A 22633-nucleotide genomic window follows, 5' to 3' on the forward strand; every position below is an offset into this window, starting at 1 on the left:
TTTAAAGGAGATGTGTGGGGCTATTTCTTTCCCCACACAGAGGGTGGTGGGTACTGGAACGTGCTGCCGAGATTGGTGGTAGCTGCAGATGCAATAGTGGCATTTGGGAGGCTTTCGATATGCAAGGAATGGAGGGATAAAGATTACGTGCAGGAAGATATGAGCCGGTCTTAGCATTATGTTCGACACAGGCATTGTGGACTGATGGGCCTGTTCCTGTGCATTATTTTTCTATGGTCTATTCTATGCCACAGCTGATGAAAGTATGCATCCCTTGTCTTCATCAGCATCCTATCTACCTGCACTACCACTTCTGGGTAACGATGGACTTGAACCTAAAGTCCCTCTGTTCACCTGTTTATATACCAACCCCTATTTGACCGTCCTAACGGCATTATTTCACCACTTGTCTGAATTAAACTCCATTCACCATTGTTTAGTTTAGTTTAGAGATACAGCATGGAAACAGGCCCTTCGGCCCATCGAGTCCCCGCCGACCAACGATCCCCGCACATTAACACTATCCTACACACACGAGGGACATTTTTTACATTTACCAAGCCAATTTACCTACATACCTGTACCGTCTTTGGAGTGTGGAAGCAAACTGAATATCTCGGAGAAAACCCATGCAGGTCACGGGGAGAATGTACAAACTCCGTACGGACAGCACCCCGCAGTCGGGATCGAAACCGGGTCTCTGGCACTGCAAGCGCTGTAAGGCAGCAACTCCACCGTCGAGCCACCGTCCTGTCCAATTTCTGAACTGATCTACTGAGATCAGCAGAATCTCAGAAATACTGAGAGATTCAGCTGAGAAAGGGAGCGGACAATGTCCTGCAACACGAAGCCTAATACTCCTGAAGCAACTGCATCGCCAATGCATGCTGGCGCATAGAGTTTCAACATTGACATCCCCTTCACAATATAGACAATGACCCAAATATGCCCTATCTGAATCAAGACTAATCTATTGCAATTAATTATTGTTTTATCAGGCATATCCACCCATCCACAATTAGCAAATAGATGAGGCCGTTATGAAAGGTAGAACTTCAATTCCTTTGCATAAATATTACCAACGATCCATCATGGACTGACCACATTGAAGTGACAGCCAAGATGCAGGCATACCATCACCTCTACTGCCTCAGGAGACTGAGGACATTTGGCATCTCTCCAATGACTCTTACAAACTTCTATACATAGACCATAGAAAGCATATTGTCGGGTTGCACCACAGCTTGATTTGGGAACAGTTCTTCCCAAGACCGCAAAAAAATACAGATCCGTGAATGTAGTTCAGTCCATTGCAAGCACGCACGCACGCGACATTCACACCATTGACTCCATTCACACTTCACACTGCATCGGGGTTGCAGCCAACATAATCATAGATCTTTCCCATCTCAGTCATTTCTTCTCCCCCGCTTCCATTGGGCAGAAATTATCGAAAACCTGAAAGCATGCACCAGGCTCAGGAACAGCTTTTTCCCCTCTGTTGTCAGGCTTCTGATGGTGCTTCCATCAGGCTAGGGTACTGTCCAATTCCCCTGTACTTCATTGCAGACTTTGGAATTGTCTTTGGAACTATTGCCCTATAATGTTCAGAATTATATTCTGCACTATGTATCTTTTCCTTCAGTCTACTTATGGTACTCGAGTATGGCTTGGTTGTATTGATGTCTAGTGTTATTTGATCTGACTGGATGGCAATGCTTTTCTCTGCACCTCGGCGCACGTGACAATAATTAATATAAATATAAACCTGCCATGTGATACTCAGCACGCACCTACTGACAGATGTCCAGTTTAGATTTTTTTAGGATCAGTTCAGATCCAGACTTGGTGCAACACGGGCAAGCAAGAAGAACTCCAGAGTTGAAGTGAAAGAGTCTGCGTTTGACATCAAAGCTGCACTCAGCTGCATGAGACATCAAGGGATCCTGGTGAACCCAAAGCAAATGGATGGCAAGGGGAAAATGAAACTTCACACAAAATGCATGGGCAAGTTGGGCTGAAGGGCCTGTTTCCGTGCTATGTGATTCTAAAAGGAAGATAGTTGTGTTTGGAAGTCAATCATCTCAGCTACAGGTCATTATTGCACAAATTCCTCCGGGCATTATTCTAAACCCAAACATCCTCAACTGGTTCCTCAATAACATTCCATCTATCGTGCAAATGTCCACAAGGTTTAATTCCATTTGTAACTCCCCACCAAATGATGTAGTCCACACCTGCAGGGAGCAAGGTCAGACAACATTCAGGTTTGGACTGAAAAATGAGGTAGCATTCACCCTGTGTTGGCCAATGGCTATCTCCAACCACAGAGAACCTATCCATTTGCCCTTGAGATCCCATTGTGCTACTATCAATGAGCCCTCCATCATCAACATTCCGAGGGTTATCAGTGACCAGAAATGCAACTGGGTCAGTTGTATATAAATAGCAGTTACAAGAGTTACAATAGGCCAGGTATCCTACAGTGGGTGATTCACCTTGCGACACTTATTAACCACTCCACCATTAGCTGCTCCACCAGAAACATGTCAGGAGTATGAGAGAATAGACTCGATGTGTCTGGATGAATGGTGATTCCAACAGTTCTCGATGATCACAATAGTTGCTTGGCTGGCAATCTGTCTATCACCTTAAAAATGCATTCATTTCTCCACTGGAACATGGTAAATAAAGCATTTATTATGTACAAAATGCACTGCAGTTTCTCACCTACCCTAGTCCAAAAGCATCCTTCAAACCCACAACCTCCTCTTCCAAGAAGGACAGAGGCAACTGGTGAATGGAACCACAACCATTTGCTGATTCTCCATGTTACACACTGCCTGGCTTGGAAATGTATTATCTTCATCACTAGATCCAAATTCAGTATCCCTTCCCCTGCAATACAAGTGGACTGCAGTGGTTCAAGGTGGCTCACCATTACCTTCTGAAGAGCAATAAAGGCTAGCCTGAAAAAAAGAATTAATAGATTAAAAAACTACTCTTGATTATCGAAACATTTTGAACAAATAATTCTACAATTCAATCAAAGTAGTAATTGATAATTAAACAACCAGCAGAATTAAATTTCTTCCTAAACACTAGGAGACAGTCAAAGTATTTTAATGAGAAACTAGCATTTTATTTTGCATCGTTTTACAATGTTTTACATTGTCCTTCATTCTATATTTTTGCTCTCTTCTTCCCAGAGTGTAGAAGTTGGAAGGTCATGTTGTAGTTATTTTAAATGTTAGTGAGGCTGCATTTTGAGTATTGTGTTCAGTTCTGGGCACCATCTTATGGGAAAGATATTGTCAAGTTCGAAAGGGTACAGAGAAGATTTATGAGGATGTTGCCAGGACTCGAGGGTCTGAGCTATAGGGAGAGGTTGAGCAGGCCTGGATTCTATTCCTTGGAGTGCAGGAGGATGAAGGATGATCTTATAGAAGTGTGTAAAATCATGACAAGTATAGATCAGGCAGACACATAGAGTTTGCCCAGAGTAGGGGAATCAAGAACCAGACAACATGGGTTGAAGGTGAAGTGGGGAATATTTAATAATAATCTGAGGGGTAAGTTTCCACACAAAGTGTGGTGGGTGTATGGAACGAACTGCCAGAGGAGGTAGTTAAGGCAGGAACTATTGCAATGATTAAGAAACAGTTATACAGGTACATGGATAGGACTGGTTAAGGGGGATATGGTCCAAAGGCAGGTAGATGGGACTAGTGTAGATTGGACAAGATGGTCAGTGTGGGCAAGTTGGGCTAAAGGGCCTGTTTCCACGCTGTATGACTCTATGAATCTAAACGGGGCAATGTTCTTCAGTGTTCAAAATGAAAGAAAGACTTGCATTCATTCTGTACTCTCTATACCCTCAGGACATCCCAAAGCATTTTACAGCTCATGAAGCAATTTTAAATATGATCATTGTTGTAGAAAATGCAACCTTTCCCCAATCTTCATATTGCAGGGTTCCACAAACAGCAATCTGATAATCAGCAGCAGGTCTCTCTCTGCTTGTGATGTTGATATCAAGCATCTTTTCCGGCAATCATGAATTTAATAAAAAAAACAAGGGTGAGCTTTGCTAATTCCTTGCTCTAATTTAAATACATACTAGACCAAGTGGACCCGTTGGGCCCAAACCTCTCCTGCATTGGTGCAGCACCCTCGCCCCCCCTCCCTCCCTCCCCCTCCCTCCCTCCAACCCCCCTCCTCCTCCCCTCCCCCTTCCCCTCCTCCCCATTCCATCCCCCTCAACCTCCATATCCTCCCTCCTCCCCCCCTCCCCTCCCTCCCTTCACCCTCCTACCTCCCTCCCTCCCCCTTCCCTCCCTAGGAGATAGATTTAAACCTTAAAATGTGAATAACTTTAAAAATATAACACCGATTTCAATGAAACTTCTTCCATTAGTACCAAAGGGACGACGGTGAGTAAGGTGGGTCTAAAATTGTCACGCTATCGTGTACTGTTTTGCTGTAGTTCAGGAACAAACAAACAAACAAGAGTTTTAATATATAGATACCCATAAGCAATAAAATATTCTTAATGGGGCACCATTTATTTAAACACTGACCAAAATTACTGCCAGCAGGTTTGTTTTAGGCTCCTCAAGTTTAAAAATGCATTTTCTAAATAGAGTCATAGAGTGATATAATGTGGAAACAGGCCCTGCGGCCCAACTTGCCCACACTGGCCAACATGTCCCAGCTACACTAGTCCCACCTGCCTGTGTTTGGTCCTTATCCCTCCAAACCTGTCCTATCCATTTACCTGTCCAACTGTTTCTTAAATGTTGGGATATTCCCTACCTCCTCTGGCAGGATGTTCCATGCATCCACCACCCTTCTGTGTGAAAAGGTTACCCCTTAGATTCCTATTAAATCGTTTCCCCTTCACCATAAACTTATGCCCTCTGGTCCTCGATTCACCTACTCTGGGCAAGAGACACAGCTATGCCAGTTTTTCAAAAACTATATTGAGAGAAAGAATTAAAGTAACCAATCAACTATTACCACACAAACATATGGAGAATATTGGAATATAGTTTTGAACTTGCTTTATTTATTTGTATTACTTTCTGTAACATGTGTTTATTAGTGTTTGACTTGCTAATTAAATCCAGCACACCATTTCCCTAAGCTAAAATGTTTGGCAGATGTATTTTCCAAATTATTTGTTTTGTATTTATATGATTCATTATATAAGAACGTGTAGTAAAGAACTATTATATACTAAAACTGCATTAAATCCGGCATGTTAATGGTTTCAGATACATTATCGACATACCTTTTAATATTTTTGCGGGGGACTAGAAGTCATATAATAAACATGTAAAAATAAAATGCATACATTAAACAGCGAAGGAGTTTTGTTTTTGTATGATGTTTATATGATGTATCGGATCTCTGCGATCGTTCTACAACTAGTCGGGTCATGGTGAATACATGCGGAACACGGAGGACAAAGACATGTTTACAGCTACACATTGTTCACAAATCATCTGGCGCGGCGCGCAATCAATTGATTTATATTTCATATAACTGCACCGTCCCTCGGCCTCCTAATGAAGACACCAGGCATGCTACAGGACGTGACCTGCTGTTTGGGGCAAGCGATCTGAAGCCGGGCAGATGAGTGGAGAGACGCCGGCTCCAGAGCGAGATTGCGGTGGGTGAAATCTTCCATTGGCGATTCCTGCCCATCTGCAAAGCGAGGCCCCTGTTCAGACTTGGCCACCAACACTACACTCAGCTGTCACAAGCAATTGGCCAACCCCACTTAATACAGGGCAGCTGACATCCACAAGCCAGAGGCTTTGCATCACGTACTTATCGTCTCTGGACGTTGAAATCACCAAGTGGAAAACAAAACTATTCACATTACAAGTTCAAAACTTTTAACCCAAATCATTGCCCGCATAACAGTTCATTCATCCAAATATGTTGAGAATTAATTTAGGTTTTTTTTTTAAAGTGGAAAGGATCCGGTCAAGAGACCTTTCAATGGAGCAAGGAACAGAATATGTTCCCATCACTTTAATTGGTTTTGATTTGTAAACAGCTTCCCCCACGTTTTAGTCTTTCTCTCTTCAACAGCACAGATGCCGCCTTTCAAACAAGCAAAAAGCAGCTATTAGCAGCAATTCAGCGAGTAATGTTAATGAAGGTGCACGCAGAAGTCAATCGGGCAGATTAAAAAAAAAACTAATATAGCCGTGGTAACTTGCCGAAGACAATCATCCCCTCGTTTCTTAAATTTAATCATTTAACCAGAGGGTTAGATAGAACAGAGGGTGCGATCGTGTTAACGGGGCGTGAGCACGGGCATAGGTTAGATTGCCACCAGAACAAATGTAAAAAGTCCGACTGTATGTAGAAGGCTTTGGAGTAAAAACAGAAAAGAAGAAAAAGAAGACATTGGACAATCTATTAATAAGTATATTGGATAATAAATTTTAAAAAATCAACTCGTGTCAATAGATGCAGCCTGTATTATGTCATTGTCCCTTTGTATAAGATATATGAAGAAAATCTTGTCCTCCCAATCAACATTGTGAACTATATGCTCGGCTGGATAGGACTAAAAATATTCTGCTATTTTATTCAACCACATTCCTATACCTTTTAATTGCATGAACTATTTATTTCCGATTAAAGAAAGTGCTGGGATATCTCAGCGGGTCAGGCAGCATAGTGGAGGGAATGGATGGGTTACTCTTTAGGTCTGGACCATTCTTCATTTCTCGTGATGATCAGTTTGCATAATCACAAAACGACATTATTTTAAGATCTTGTGACTCCTGTTCAAAATTGTTAAAATCAATTCATCCTCTTTGTTTAATGCGGAATTAGAAACGTTTGCCTGGGCAGCACCAAATATACCTGCAATGCCTTCCTTTCTCCATTTGCATTACCTGTTCCACTCAAGTATGCTGGTTTCTACCAAAGATAGACACAAAGTGCTGGAGTAACCCAGTGAGTCAGGCAGCATGTCTCGAAAAAATGAATGGGTGACGTTTCTGGTTTGGGACACTTCTTCAGACTGAAAGTAAATTGGGGTTGGGGGTGAAGAACTAGAGGGAAGAAAAGACTAGGACAAATCAGGGCTGGCAACAGATGACCTTCGACATGGAGGTTCCCTGGTAGGCCAATTGTTGTCTGGGGAAGGTGTGATCACAAGAGGGATACATTGGTGCGAACTGTGGAACTGTTTAAATGACGAGGGTGGGGGAAGGGGGCTGGCAGGATGGGGAGTGTTAGTGGAAGTCACTTAAAATTAGAGAATTCAGCATTCGTACGGCAAGCAAAATAGGTGCTGTTTCTCCAAATCTATGTGTGACCTCACTCTGGCAATGGAGGAAGTCCAGGACAGAAAGGTCAGCATGGTAATGGGAAGGTCATAAGGGATAGGGGTAGAATTAGGCCATTCAGCCCATTGTCTACTCTGCCATTCAATCGTGGCTGATCTCTCTCTCTCTCCTAACCCCATTCTCCTGCCTTCTCCCCATAACCTCTGACACCTGTACTGATCAAAAATCTATCTCTGAAGGGCAATTAAAATGGTTAGGATAGTTTGATTGTACTCATGTATGATATGGTTTACCTGGATAGCATGTCTCAGATAGCATGACAATAGTAAACCGATAAAATCATATGAGGACGCTGCACAGGACTGTTAAGTGGCAATGGTAGCACATTAAAAAAAGAGAGGGAAAGTAAATGATTCCTACAACTAATGGATTAGATCAAACCACTGCCACCCTGCCACATTCTCTTAGGAATGGTTGTAGCCCACTTGATTATTAATGAATGGAGATTTATTCAATGTCCCAAACCCAAGGATGAAAGGTTGAGCACAAAAGTGAAAAAGGCAAGGTTGAACCAACAAGTATTAAACTTGCATCAAGCCAACAAAGAGGAAAATGTGTGCACAAAATGCAAGGTAAAACCAACCCATATAAATCCTCAGATTACTGATTAAAGGCTGTGTATTAGCATGGTGTATCAACTCCTGATTTCCCAAAGCCTTTCCATCACCTGTAAGGTGTAAGTCATGAAACTATTGTGCAACGTAGCTTTAGGTCCAAGATTTGTGCTCCAGATTTAGCCTTGCTGCTGTCAGTGTAGTGTAGCGGCTACATTGACATTTACCTGACCATGTGGAAAATTGTCTCAGTACATCCTGTTCATAAATAGCAAGGTAAATCCCAACCTAGTTAATTACCACTCAATTAGTTTACTCTCATTCATCAAAAATGTGAATACAAGTATAATCACGCAAGATAATCTGTGCACTGATGCATGGACCATTCAGCGCCAGACCTCATCACAGCCTTGGTCCAAACAGGACAGAAGAGCTGATTTTCCTTTGCTTCAAGGCTGCGTTTGATAGAGTGGGGCCTCAATGAGCTCTGGTACAATTGAAGTCAGTGGCCACCGAGTAGAAAACCTTCCATTGCACGGCAATAAAATATGAGCAAGTTTCAAGGATTTGGGTCAATGATGGAGGAAGAACAGTCAAACAATATTAAATTAAGAGAAGAAAACATATTTTTATAACAACAATAAAACTACAGCAAAACTACAATTAAACAGAGGTCAACAGCTAATAAACACCAAGTCTCACATGCCCTTCAACTGGAGCAGCTCTTTGAAAAGCTTGTCGGTAACTCCTTACGACAGCTTGCCCTAAAGACTTTTCGAAGTATCTTGAAGTCTTTAGATGCAGACAACGTTCTGGAATCAGGACTCGAGGTAAAGTCTGGTGAACTTGCTTGCAGCATGCACTTATATAATCTATAAACTATATATGGCTGCCATGGAATAGAATCCCCTGGCATTGCTAGCTGCTTTCTTTGTGGCATATTTCATCCGGCTTGCCAAAACAAATGGAAGGTAAACACAAAATGCTGGAGTAACTCGGCGGGACAGGCAACATCTCTGGAGAGAAGGAATAGGAGACATTTCGGGTTGAGACCCTTCTGCTTGCCAAAACAAATGTTACTTTCAGGTTTTATTGGATATCCCTCACAATTCCAGGTCAACAGAAATTTCACCCAAGGACTTACCCCATCCTCCACTGGTTCTGTCTTATCCATTTCGGTGGCAGAAGTCAGATCTGCTTTCACGAGGGTAAACTCTCAGAAAGCAGCCAGTCTGGATGGAGTCCCTGGATGGGTTCTAAAATCATGCACCAATTAACTGGCCACCGTCTTCACCAACATCTTCAAACTCTCACGTCAACTGTCTGCTGTGCCCTTTTGCTTGAACGAAACCTACATCATTCCAGTCCTGAAGAAAGCATTGGCCTGTCTCAATAACTCATGGCCCAGTAGACCTTGATGAAGTACTTTCAGAGAATGGTAATTGTCCACATCTCTACCATTCTTCTGGACAATCTAAAATGCTTGCAAATTGAGTACAATAAATATAGGTCCATGGAGAATGCCATCTCCCTTGCTCTACATTCAGCTCTGGATCACCTTGACAATAAACGCATCTACAGTATGTCAGGATGCTATTCATTGACTACAGCTCAGTGTTCAACAACTTAATACCAAACAAGATCATCTCTAAACAGGTGGACTTTGACCTTGGGGTTTCCGTCTTTTGGACTTCCACACTAGCAGACCTTAGTTAGTTAGAATTGGTCACAACATTGCCTCCATACTGACCCTCAACACAGGTGTGTTCATTTCCATGCTCTACACTCCCTAGATACCCATGACTGTGTGGCTAAGCATAGCGCCAACTCAATATTTAAGTGACACCACTATTGTTGGCCCTATCAACAGCAGTAATGGGATGGAGTACAGGAAAGCCATTAGTTTAGATTAATTTCAGGATATAGCATGGACACATGCCCTTCAACCCACCAAGCCCATGCCGGCCAAAGATTGCTCATATAGTTCTATCTTATACACTGGGGACAATTTACAGAAGCCAATTAACCCACAAACCTGCACATCATTGTGATGTCGGAGGAAACCGGAGGACCCGGAGAAAACCCACATGGTCATACAGAGATCATGCAAACTCGAGACATCAAAAGAAATAAAGTTTAAGGAAAATGTAGAAAATGGAAAATTGTTAGTTAGGAGAAGGTGTCAACAAAGCAAACAGAGATAAAATGCAATCCCCATCTCTTTTATGTGTCGTTTTCACTCCTTGCCCTTCCTTAACTCTGTGTCTCCCTCTCCCCTAACTCTCAGCCTGAAGAAGGAAATGTCACCCATTCCTTCTATCGAGAGACGCTGCCTGTCTCGCTGAGTTACTCCAGCATTTTGTGTCTATCTTCAGTGTAAACCAGCGTCTGCAGTTCCTTCCTACACATTTGAATCCAATGGGTTAGCTCAACTTGGATTCCATGTGATCTAATCATCCAGACTAGTCTATCATGCAAGTTTTTGTCAAAGGTCTTGCTAAAAACCTCACAGACAACATTTATTACTCTTCCCTCATCAATCCTCTTGGTGACCTCTTGAAAAAAACCCTATTAGATCTGTGCAACATGAATTTTTACCCACAAAGCCATGCTGACCATAAATCAGTTTGTGCACATTCACTAGCCGGTAGATCCTGTCCTGATGAATCCATTCCAATAATGTTCCCAACACTCATACTCACCATTCTGTAGATCCCTGGCTTCTTTCTCCAAGCTGCCCTTCTTAAATAATGGTGCAACATTAGAAACCAGGAAAAGAAAAGATAGTGCAAAGGAAATCAAGAAGCTATTGATTTTTAGGTCAACCCAACATTCTATGTGCAGTGTGTGGGTAAACAATTGTCACAAATAATTCATTTTACATTCGTATGAATTGCTATATTAACCGAGATGAATTACGAAACCTTATCATTGACATTGATGGTCAAATCATCAACACTATCTACGCTCGACCATCAATTGTAATGATGCTCGAGATTATGTTTTCCTTTAGTTTTAGAGATACTGTGTGGAGACAGGCCCTTCGGCCTACCAAGTCCACATCAACTAATGATCACCCGTATGTTAGTTCTGTTCTGCTCGCTGGGGAAAATTTGCATAAGCCAATTAACCTACAAACCTGCACGTCTTTGGAGTGTGGAAAGAAACCGGATCATCCGGGGAAAACCTACGTGGTTACAGAGAGAATGTACAAATCTGTACAGACAGCACCTGTCATCAGGATTGAACCTGGGTCTCTGACGCTGTGCCGCTGTGCTGCCCTCATATGGCATATATTACATATTCCAATATTGTAAACTATTTTTACTATGTAGATGTGGTTTTGCTTCTTGTTTTTCAGAATTTACATCCATATTTAGCAACTAAATTTGTTTAATCTGAATAAAAATAAAAATAACAGATGTGCTAATCAATGGTTGAGAACCCAACTTTCAGGCTCAAAAGACTTACCAAACTCATGAATTTTTTGAATCTGAGTGGTAACCATTCACACATTTTTGCCAGGTTTAAAAAAAATTTTTTTTAGGGATGCACGGGACATTTACACTGATGAGCCAAAACATTATGACCACTGAAAGGTGAAGTGAATAACATTGATTATCTTGTTACAATGGCACCTGTCAAGGGGTGGGATATATTAGGCAGCAAGTGAACAGTTAGTTCTTGAAGTTGATGTGTTAGATGCAGGAGAAATGGGCAGGAGTAAAGAACTGAGCGACTTTGACAAGGGCCAAATTGTTATGGCCTGACGACTGGGTCAGAGCATCTCTGAAATGGCAAGGCTTCAAGTCAAGTCAAGTCAAATTTATTTGTCACATACACATACTCGATGTGCAGTGAAATGAAAGTGGCAATGCCTGCGGGTTGTGCACAAAAAAAATTACAGTTACAGCATATAAATAAAGTTAATAAGTTACTAAACATAGCATAACATGTGGGGTGCTCCCAGTCAGCAGGGGTGAGTACCTACCGACGGTGGTCCGAGGAGGGACAACCCACAAACCAGCAACAGGGTGTTGGGCACCCAAGGCTCATCGAAGCGCGAGGGCTGTGGTGGCACCAGGATGCACTATGGGAAGACGACAAGCCGGTGGAAGCAGCGTGATGCTCTGGGCAATGTTATAATAATAATAATAATAATACATTTTATTTATATAGCGCTTTTCATATACTCAAAGACGCTTTACAGAGATTTTGAGAACATCGGGAAATTAATAAATAGATAAATAAGTAAATAAATAAATGAACAGAGAAAGGAGACAGTAGGTGAGGTGACCTTCAGTGGTTGAAGGCAGTACTGAACAGGTGAGACTTCAGCGATGTTTTGAATGTGGTGAGTGTGGGGGAGTCTCTAACGGTTTGGGGTAGTGAGTTCCATAGGGTGGGAGCAGCGATGGAGAAAGCCCTGTCCCCCCAGGATCTGAGTTTAGTCCGGATGTGGGGGGATAGGAGATTGGCAGCGGCAGAGCGGAGGGTGCAGGTGGGAGTGTGCCTGTGGAGGAGGTCGGTCAGGTAGGATGGGGCCAGGTTATGGAGGGCTTTGTAGGTTATGAGGAGGATTTTGTACTGGATTCTCTGGGGGATGGGGAGCCAGTGGAGTTTATAAAGGACGGGGGTGATATGGTCACGGATCGAGGTGTGTGTGAGTAGACGGGCAGCGGAGTTTTGAATGTATTGAAGTTTATTGATGATTTTTGAGGGTGCGCCATAGAGGAGGCTGTTGCAGTAGTCCAGACGGGAGGTGATGAAGGCGTGGATGAGGGTTTCTGCAGCTGTGGAGGAGAGGGATGGACGGAGACGGGCAATGTTTTTGAGGTGGAAGAAGGCTGTCTTTGTGATGTGTTTGATGTGTTTGTCGAAGGAGAGGGTTTGATCAAGGATGATTCCAAGATTCCGGATGTGAGGTGAGGTGGATACTGGGAGACCATCAATGTTGAGGATGAAGTTTTGGGTGGATTTGGTGAGCATTTATGGGGGAATAGAGAAGAGAAGGGAGAAGGTGGTGGTAAAGGAAGGGGAGGGAGAGCAGATGAGGGAAGGGAGTGTTTTTAGGGATGAGGAAGGGAAGAGAGGGTGTCGAGGGAGGAGAGTGGGGGAGTAGGTGGTAAAGAAAGGGAGAGAGGGGGTGATGAAGGGAGCAGATGAGAGAAGGAATAGTGTTCAGGGATGTGGGAAGGGAGGGGATTTAGGGACAAGGTATGGAAAAAGGGAGGATGAAGTAAGGGAGGGGAGTGGGGGAGTAGTTGGAAGGAAGAAAGTGGGGATGAGAGAAGGGATAGGCTGAGGAAAGGGAGAGGGCAAGTGAGGGTAGAGAAGGACATGAGAGGTGAGGGGAGAGAAACATAGAAACATAGAAACATAGAAAATAGGTGCAGGAGTAGGCCATTCGGCCCTTCGAGCCTGCACCGCCATTCCATATGATCATGGCTGATCATCCAGCTCAGTAACCTGTACCTGCCTTCTCTCCATACCCCCTGATCCCTTTAGCCACAAAGGCCACATCTAACTCCCTCTTAAATATAGCCAATGAACTGGCCTCAACTACCTTCTGTGGCAGAGAATTCCACAGACTCACCACTCTCTGTATGAAGAAATGTTTTCTCATCTCGGTCCTAAAAGACTTCCCCCTTATCCTTAAGCTGTGACCCCTGGTTCTGGACTTCCGCAACATTGGGAACAATCTTCCCGCATCTAGCCTCTCCAACCCCTTAAGAATTTTATATGTTTCAATAAGATCCCCCCTCAGTCTTCTAAATTCCAGCGAGTATAAGCCCAGTCTATCCAGTCTTTCTTCATATGAAAGTCCTGCCATCCCAGAGGATGTGAGGGGAAGGAAGAAAGACATAAGGAGAAGGATGGGGAGTGGGGCCTTCAGGTGAGATGATGGACAGACCATCTTTCACCATGCCAGGTAGCTGCTGTTTGGCTGTTCACCACCCAACCAGCCCATTGTGGGCAAAACATAAGCACTGTTGGAAGACTATAAGACTGGGGAACATAATTAAGCCATTTAGCCCATCAAGTTTACTTTGCCATTCAACCATGGCTGATCAATTTTCTCTCTCAACCACATTCTATTCTTTCTTCTTTCTCCCTGTAACCTAATCAAGACCTATCAATCTCGGCCTCAAAAACACCCAATGTCTTGGCCTCCACCGCTGTCTGTAGCAATGAATTCCACAGATTCATCACCCATTCCTCCTCATCTCCATTTTGAATGTATGACCTTTGATTCTGATGCTGTGACCTCTGGTCCTAGATTCTCCTATTACTGGAAACATTATTTCCACATCCACTCTATCTAGGGCCTAGATAGCAATCATACAAGTAATGCTTGCTGGGGCAATCTACTTCATAAGAAATGAAATTTGTAAAGTGAATCACTTTGTAGTTATAGCAGAGACTGAGACACATGAGAGCAGGTTGAAAAAACGAAGGCAAGGAAAGCTGTGGGAGCACGTGAGTGTGCGTTTGTGCGTGCAAAGCTGATCCGGCCCGCATCAAGTCACATTTTGCCCATTCCGGCCCATGACCGAAAGTGAGTTTGACACCCCTGCTCTAAACATTTCTTATCGATATACCTGTCCAAGTGTCTTTTAAATGTTATTATAGTCAAAGCTTTGAATAATTTATTTCCCAGAAAAACAAAATAATTATATGAGCCCAGAGTATAATACTAAAAAAAATAATTCTTTTCAACAATTTTATTTGTCATTTTTAAACAGGTTTTTTTCCCAATTTGACATAATACTGCTGATACTTTATAGATTACAAGAATATTAGAGGTAATCTCTACTTATAGAAGGTGGTTGGTTTGGTAGATAGTTAACAGTGAACAGGCATATATTTGACAATGACGTAATTAATATAGCTCATCTCACAGTAATGAATGAACATTTTAAGCCTGACATGCTGAGTTACTCCAGCACTTTGTGCTTTTCTGTAAATCAGCATCTGCAGTTCCTTGTGTCTATATTTTAAGTATTACTAACAGCTTGAGGTGTAGAATTAAGTCTGATTCTTCAATTAGAGTTCCACCTGCATTTTCATGATATGAAAGAATACAATTATAATTTCCACGATTTCTGTAATTTATGACAAAATTAAAAGCTGTAGAGTGAACAGATAAAGAACTGTTTCAAAATAAACACTAAAAAATATTATTTCATTCAGGTTTGAATCCCTGTGTTTAAAATGTGATTTTTCCTGTTAATCCAATAACAAATGTCAAAAATTCTTAAATGGGGTGGTGCAGAGAATGATGGGGTAGGTGAGAATGGGGTTGGAGGATTTTGGGAGATTTTGTTTATTTGTATAGATTCTCTTATGTTTTGGACAAAACCCTTTCTTATATTTGGTTATAAAAAAATTGAATTATGGTGTTTACTTAGTAAGGATATATTTTGCATGTTTTTAAAAGTGCAAGCTAAGACAACTCCATCCAAGGACCCAAACAGTCTTTCCAGGTGAGACAAAGGTTCACCTGCACCTCCTCCAACCTCATCTATTGCATCCGCTGCTCTAGATGTCAACTTATTTACATCGGCGAAACCAAGCGCAGGCTCGGCGATCGCTTCGCTGAACACCTGCGCTCGGTCCACATTAACAAAACTGATCTCCCAGTGGCCGAGCACTTTAACTACCCCTCCCATTCCCAGTCTGACCTTTCTGTCATGGGCCTCCTCCAGTGCCATAGTGAGGCCCACCGGAAGTTGGAGGAACAGCACCTCATATTTCGCCTGGGCAGTTTGCAGCCCAGTGGTATGAACGTCGACTTCTCCAACTTTAGATAGTTCCTTTGTCCCTCCCTTCCCCTCCTCCTTCCCAGATCTCCCTCTATCTTCCTGTCTCCACCTATATCCTTCCTTTGTCCCGCCCCCCTGACATCAGTCCGAAGAAGGGTCTCGACCCGAAACGTTACCCATTCCTTCTCTCCCGAGATGCTGCCTGACCTGCTGAGTTACTCCAGCATTTTGTGAATAAATCGATTTGTACCAGCATCTGCAGTTATTTTCTTATACAGGATATATTTGTACTCTACACTTTATTTTGTTTCAGTGATACAATGGAATTGGCCTATCTTAAACAATTTGAAAATGTATTAATTGCAGTTTTGAATTGACATAATGACTGAGTATCCACAACACACCAAGCCTATGAATTCTCATTATTCATAAACTTTTGAGTAAATATTTTTTCTTCACCTATATCCACAATGGCTTATTTCTCATCCTATGGCTTATTATTATCCATCATGTTCTACATTCTCCACCTAACAAAAAACAATTTCTCAGTATTTATCAGCACAATCATCAGAATCGTACATGTTTCTCCCCCCGGATCGGACTTATCATCGGCGGAGCCGGCCGTCTTCGGAGGCTGCGGGAGCGGCTGGGACTCGCCTTGGGCCGGCCCGCTGCGGACCGTCCGGCGCGGCCTGCAACCACAACAACCTGACTGCGGGAGAAGACGGCAGGAGAAGGGAAAGACATTGTGGCCTTCCATCACAGTGAGGAGAGGACTGGAGGAGACTCACTGTCCCAGCCGCTCCCGCAGTCCCAGAGCTGAGAGTGAGGTTGGAAGATGTTGGGGGATTTTATTTATTTGTACCGATTCTTTCATATTTTGGACCATTGTTGGGAGGATTGTGCTGTAATGTGATTTGAAGTGTTCCTGTACATTGGTCCTAATTATTCTTGTGTGGGTGCACTTTGGAGAAGTATTTATAAAATAGTTTTACATGCCAAATATTTGTAAAAGGCCACGCAAAGTAGAATTATTCCTTCCTTAACATTAATGTTATTTGATATTTTACTTTTCTTACTGCAACAAGATCAGTTGTGAGGATGCACAGTATTTTAAAACTTCAAAAACTTCACCTACATTTCCAAATCCCTCAGTGACTTTCCCAACATCAACCTCACTAATGTCCTCGAGGCAAATATTCCAGCATATAACTTTCACTATCTGGGCTACTTATTTATTTCTGTGACCTCTCCACTCCCAATAATTAACGTAGCAATAATCCATTAATAAAAGGTCTTTAAAGTTAGCAACTTCTGATGCTTTCCTTTATAACTCAAACCCGAACCCTGACAGCAAACCTGAAATAATTCATGCTACAAATGATATGCCCTCTACTCCCTATAAATCCTTCCCTCAAAACCTCTTGACAACTCCTCCCCTTCAAAGAGCTCCACAAAGCCTTCTTTGACCATGGCTACAACTCAACATTATCCACTCTCTTCCTTTTCTCATTTGCTTTTCTTTGAAGTTTCCCACCATCCAACATGCTTTTGGGTGTCTTCTACATAAATCGCGAGTGAATTGTTAGCATGTGAGAAATAACTTTTTATTTACTTTTCAGGTTTTTGTCGGTATGAGTTTTGCAGTATTCGATGGTACCTGATGACAGTCGAACCCAAGCATCTTTTGAGCACCCTTGTCTGTACATACACATTTTTAGCATCTAAGTTGAAAACGCGTTTGTTGATTCAATTACTGGTCACTCTTCAAGCCAATTGTTAGTTGCAGATCAGGGAAGATATGACCAGATATGACCGGTGCGCTGGAACAAAATAAAGAGTAAGGTGTAAATATCTCCCCTTTGGCTGCATGCTACAATTTGGTTTCAAATTCGGGAAAATATATCCTGACTGAGAAAACGCAATCATGCATCAAAGTGTGAAGAGTTTCAAAATTCTCTTGAACTAAAGGTTGATTTTGATAAATAAAAAGATAACACAACTCTGTCGAGCGCGCAACCACGTAAGGAAATGGTAGCAAATGCGCATTGATCGGAGGGTTGACAGTTCCTAATTGAGCCTGTGGAAATCCTTTTACTCCGAGAAACGCACGTGCTCTCCCAAGTATCAGAATAGACACAATCGGATCAATCACGCCCAGACCGAAAGGCTCGTCTTTTGTCGTTCTTTGTGCTTAATCATTAAAGGGACTCGGGCAAGCCCTGGCTTCAATCTATTTATGACGTCTGCCTTACACTGTCAATTTCGTAAAAGCTTTGGTGGTTTTTACACTCCCGGGCAATGGCTGATTTTTGACACACAAGTCACATCAAAGAAGTGATTATGCTAATACCTTTTGGGGAATGATTTAGCAGATAATAAACCTCCTGCCAAGCTGGAAAACAATAGATCAGACTCTCTCGCAGTACTAGCCCAAGGCTGGAAGCCTTACGTTTTATTCCCGTAACCAAATTTCACTAATTCTTTTTTCACACATTTTACTTTATTGCCCAGATTCCCTACCACCCTGCCCCTTACACCCAACTTGCCTGTTCGCTTTGTGGCCGAGATCTTTTTTTTTAAAGGAGACCTTTGATCGGACTATTAAATAAAGGAGTCTCTAACCTGTTATTTAACCTACGTACATTTTTAGTTTAAGTGGCATAAATTCATTTAAAAATCAGAAAACTGGCGTTGAGGTGTGTATGACTTCAAAACCCATCAGCTCTCTGGCAACGTTAGCTGGTGAGAGATATTTCTAAAATGAATAGCTTTGGGAACTAGTTATTTAAGTAGTTCCTGGAAGATGAATAAATATCCCATATATTGGAAATCTATCCAGCGGTAAACCACAACTGTTTACCCTAATTCGTGTAGGATACGATTAAATAGATGTGTACATTTGCAATGTCAAACTGATGAGGTAGGTGGCTGTTTATAACAACTACATGTGAGGGTGGTGCAGATCACAATTATGCACATTTAACCTATTGAATGTGAGGTTAAAACCGCTGAAAGTGTTTATTTACTGATACGTTTACATTGTTTCAACATTCGACTAATTGGCCCATTACGAAAAATTATGCTTGTTCGATCTAATGATGTAAGGTGGAAGGCTTGATGTTTTAAAAGTGAGGCGTAGTTGAACCTTTCCTGGAGAGTTTTCAATCCTTGTCTTGCCGTAGTGCTTCAGGTAAACAGGGCACAGTTAATATTCTGCAGGACAACGCGTTTCAGACCGTACACTTCAATAGTTTATATCGGAATCGCACTCTTTAAGACGTCTGGAATTATTAGTTTTACGTCAGCTTCATAATCTTTGTTTTGTGATATTGAAATACCCCCAACCCCCAACCCTACACAAATATATTATGGATTTCTTTACGTTAATCAAATTATCGCTGGATATTAGAAAGCGTGGGGTGTTTATAATTAATTCTTCTCGAGTCCCATGTTTTGCTTAATCCATCATTCGGTTTAAGGGCCATTTAGGTAACTTGAAAATAAAATCCCACCTCGGATATAGAGATACCATCTGTTGGATTTTCTAGTTAATTTTAAATTTCAACTGAGTTTCACTATTTATTCACCCTTCTCCTTAATTCGAGTTCAATTGTCCAACCCCACTCTAATTCTCAAAACAGTTTAAACGGCTTTTTCACAGAAGCAGATGCGACTCCCTTTGAACTCCCGAGCTTTTGGCGTATTTAAATACGCTGAACTCTCGTGATCTGTTGCTGTCGAGCTCACCCCAGCCGCAGAGAGAAGATTGATACCAGATAATAATGAAACGTTTCCCTCTTGGGTATCCGCAGACACGTGCAAATGCAAGGCGATCATCAATAATCTTTTGAACGTCCCATAGATCGGACGCAAAAGAGAAGGGGGTTTACATCTACAGAGAACGTGCCAATTTACAAGGGGAATGAAGAAATGCACTGAGCTTATGATCCATATTCAACAGAATGCTGATAATTGGAACGTGCATGGCCGGATAAATTGCAGAGATAAAATATTGTATCCTGGTTTTACTTCAATAGTAGAACCTGTTAAGATTCGTTAATTCAGTTTTCCATTGCTTTATTTTTACCACCAGTATGTCTATTCAGGCACAAAATCTGCATCTAATCTTAATCGATGTTTAAAATTGCGAATGTGTGAGATTCGGTGCAAAAAGACATAATTTTGAACGAAAATATTTATCGTAGATAGTTTATATGCTTCCCCAGAATTTGGGTGGGGGAGTTTGTATGTGTTGTTCACGGATCACACCAATCTTTCACGACTTTATCAGGACGATAGACACAAAATGCTGGAGCAACTCAGCGGGACAGGCAGCATCTCTGGAGAGCAGGAATGGGTGACGTTTTGGGTCGAGACCCGTCATCCCCGTGGCTTTTAGTTGAATCCGTAATAGGTTTTATTAGATTTAAAGCAATAAAATATTGGGGGGTTTCCCTTTTAACAGCAGCACTGCCAACTAACGGTAATCGAAAAACATCTGATGAGAATTTATTTTATTTTGGGCTATTTACTTTTATCTCGGTCGCTTTGCCGTTTTCCGCGTCCCACATTTCCCTGAATAGATTCGATAAGTGAAATGCGTCTTCTGTCTGCTTATAATCTAATAACGAGAAGCTCGTAGAGGCGGCGTGGTACAGCTGTTCTTTTTCACACAGTTTCAATGAGCCACGGACTTGCCAACTTACTTATATGAAAGTTAAACTTTTTATTTTATTTTAAAAGGCAAAAATCGAAAACGCTTTCCATTTGATTTGCAGGCGAATACATAGCGACAATAAACTTTTGAAATATACAAAATATACATTTTGTGCATGAAATCTTTCTTTTATAATAAATAAAAGTGAACACATGTGTAGATGATCGCCTTAATCCTCCGTGTCGGTTTGTTTTATTCGCCTGATTTTTTTTCCCTTGGGGTGAAAAAAAGGCAATTCTTCATCCCCGGAGGTCGAGATAAATAATGCATGAACCGTCCTTCCTTGTGTTTCCCTTCTCTCCCTCCCTGCCTTTGATAAAGCGCTCAACCTAAATTTACACGCTCGTTTTCATTCAAAAAAAAGTCTACAAATTATGCAATGACTTCTAACCTTGTCCCGTTGCACAACATCTTTTTCCGTAAATCACATTAGACAGCTGGTGAAGCCGCTCTTATTCTCGAGATGATAAAGGGGGGGGGGGGAGCAGAAAGAGAAGGGAGAGGGGGGTGGTTGGGGAGGGGGGGGGGGGGAAGAGAGAGAGTGAGCCAGAGAACAAAAGGCATTGTGGAGAACCTGGGAAAATGGACAAAGTGCAGCGAGGAAAAGTTTGGTTTGACAGTTCAAATTCCCACAGCCTTCAACAGAGTTCTCTCTGGGAAGAAAGGCAGATGCCTAAGTATGCACCATTGGATCTCGGCGGTTAACGTGTATCAGCAGTGAAAAATACATTTTCTTTTTTTAAAAATACATGACAAAATCTCAATCCTATAAACGCTAATAAGAAATGTAAACAGTGTGTCTCCAACTTTTTTCTCCAATAGGCATATTGTTTTCAATGCAATAGACAGATAGGGTTTCCCCCCCCCCCCCCCCCCCCCCGTCTCGGATACAAGATACCCGAGCTTTAAATAAATTCATGGAATGGAGAAGAGGTCTGTAAAAAGTCAGACTGCCGTTTCGCAGCAGCGTACAGGCTCTCGGGTTGTCCGAAGTAGATGTCTTCGGCCTGCCCAGGGCTGCCCGGCGATAAAGTGCATGTGTAGGAGGAAGAGGAAGGCGAGCTGAAGCTGTTCCAAGAGCTGGCCGAAGCCCCGGGGCTGGGGCTGCTCAGCCCCGTGTCCAGGTACTGCCTGTCCGCCCCCTCGGCGCTGGTGTCCCCGCTGGGATCGGCGAGCCGCAGAGCCTCGGTTAGTGCCCAGATGTAATTGTGAGCGAAGCGCAGGGTCTCGATTTTGGTTAGCTTGGCATCCTCGGGAAACGCGGGCAGCACCTCCCTCAGCTCGTCCAGCGCCCCGTTCAGGTTGTGCATCCTATTCCTCTCCCGGTTGTTCGCTTTGATGCGCCGGGTCTTCTTGATTCTCTGCACCAACTTCTGGCTCCGCGCTTTGCCCCGACCCCGGGCTCGCCTTTTGCAATCGGCTTTGGCCGCGGACGTGTCCTCGATCTCTTCCTCGGCTGAGCTGAGAGAACAAGCCGGAGCCGGGCAGGCGAAGTACTTGCCACTGGCTTGCTCTTTGTAAGGACAGGGATCAGACTGTGGAGACATGCTGCTGAAAACCAAACAAGAAAATTAGTTCACAGATGGTTAAAACAAGCACGCACACTAGTGAAACTATGGCACATTGTATTCAATATAAACACATCGCATTGACAAACATAGCAAGCAAAACTTACTTTCCCAATAATGATGGATATGGAATTAAAGTCTCAAAACTGTTAAAGCACTTGTTACAAAAAGCTGTCCAAGATAATTTCGCGTACCTGGTATAATTGTTTCTCTCTCCCTTTTTTTCCTCGCGTCTAACTCGCCTTTTTTTGCAAATATATATACTATAAAGCATCAATTAAGTCGCAATAAGCAGGAGTGTTGTGCGCCAAGCTGAGTGGCACGCGACCTGGGAGGCTGGGGGGTGGGGGTGGTGCCGGGTATCAGCAGCGCTGCGGCGAGCTTGCGGTTTAAGCGGCGGCGTGTGTGTGTGTTTGGCACACGCCGGCCTTTCACTGCTTTATATATTATATATACAAGGGGGGGGGGGGCGGCCAGACAATCGCCACCGCGGCCGCCCCGGGGGCTGAGGCCGGGCGGCTCGCGCTCGCTGACACTCGTCGCGCGCCCCCATGATCAGGGATTGTGATGGGGATGGGGGGGGGGGGGAGCTCATTGTCCCGGGGCTCGCGCACGCCCCCATTGTCTGGGATGGGATGAGATGGGAGCG

The 22633-nt window shown here is 42.9% G+C and overlaps 1 protein-coding gene across 1 annotated transcript; it reads right to left on the reverse strand.

Moving 5' to 3' along the window:
* Positions 1-21321: 21321 nt before the first annotated feature.
* On the reverse strand, positions 21322-21963 carry LOC144600663 (neurogenin-1-like). The gene has a single exon (XM_078412519.1). It carries the CDS (start codon positions 21961-21963, stop codon positions 21322-21324), a length of 642 nt encoding a protein of 213 aa, XP_078268645.1.
* Between the last annotated feature and the right edge of the window lie 670 nt (positions 21964-22633).

Source organism: Rhinoraja longicauda, chromosome 1 (assembly GCF_053455715.1).
Source record: "Rhinoraja longicauda isolate Sanriku21f chromosome 1, sRhiLon1.1, whole genome shotgun sequence".
NCBI classification, from domain to species: domain Eukaryota; kingdom Metazoa; phylum Chordata; class Chondrichthyes; order Rajiformes; family Arhynchobatidae; genus Rhinoraja; species Rhinoraja longicauda.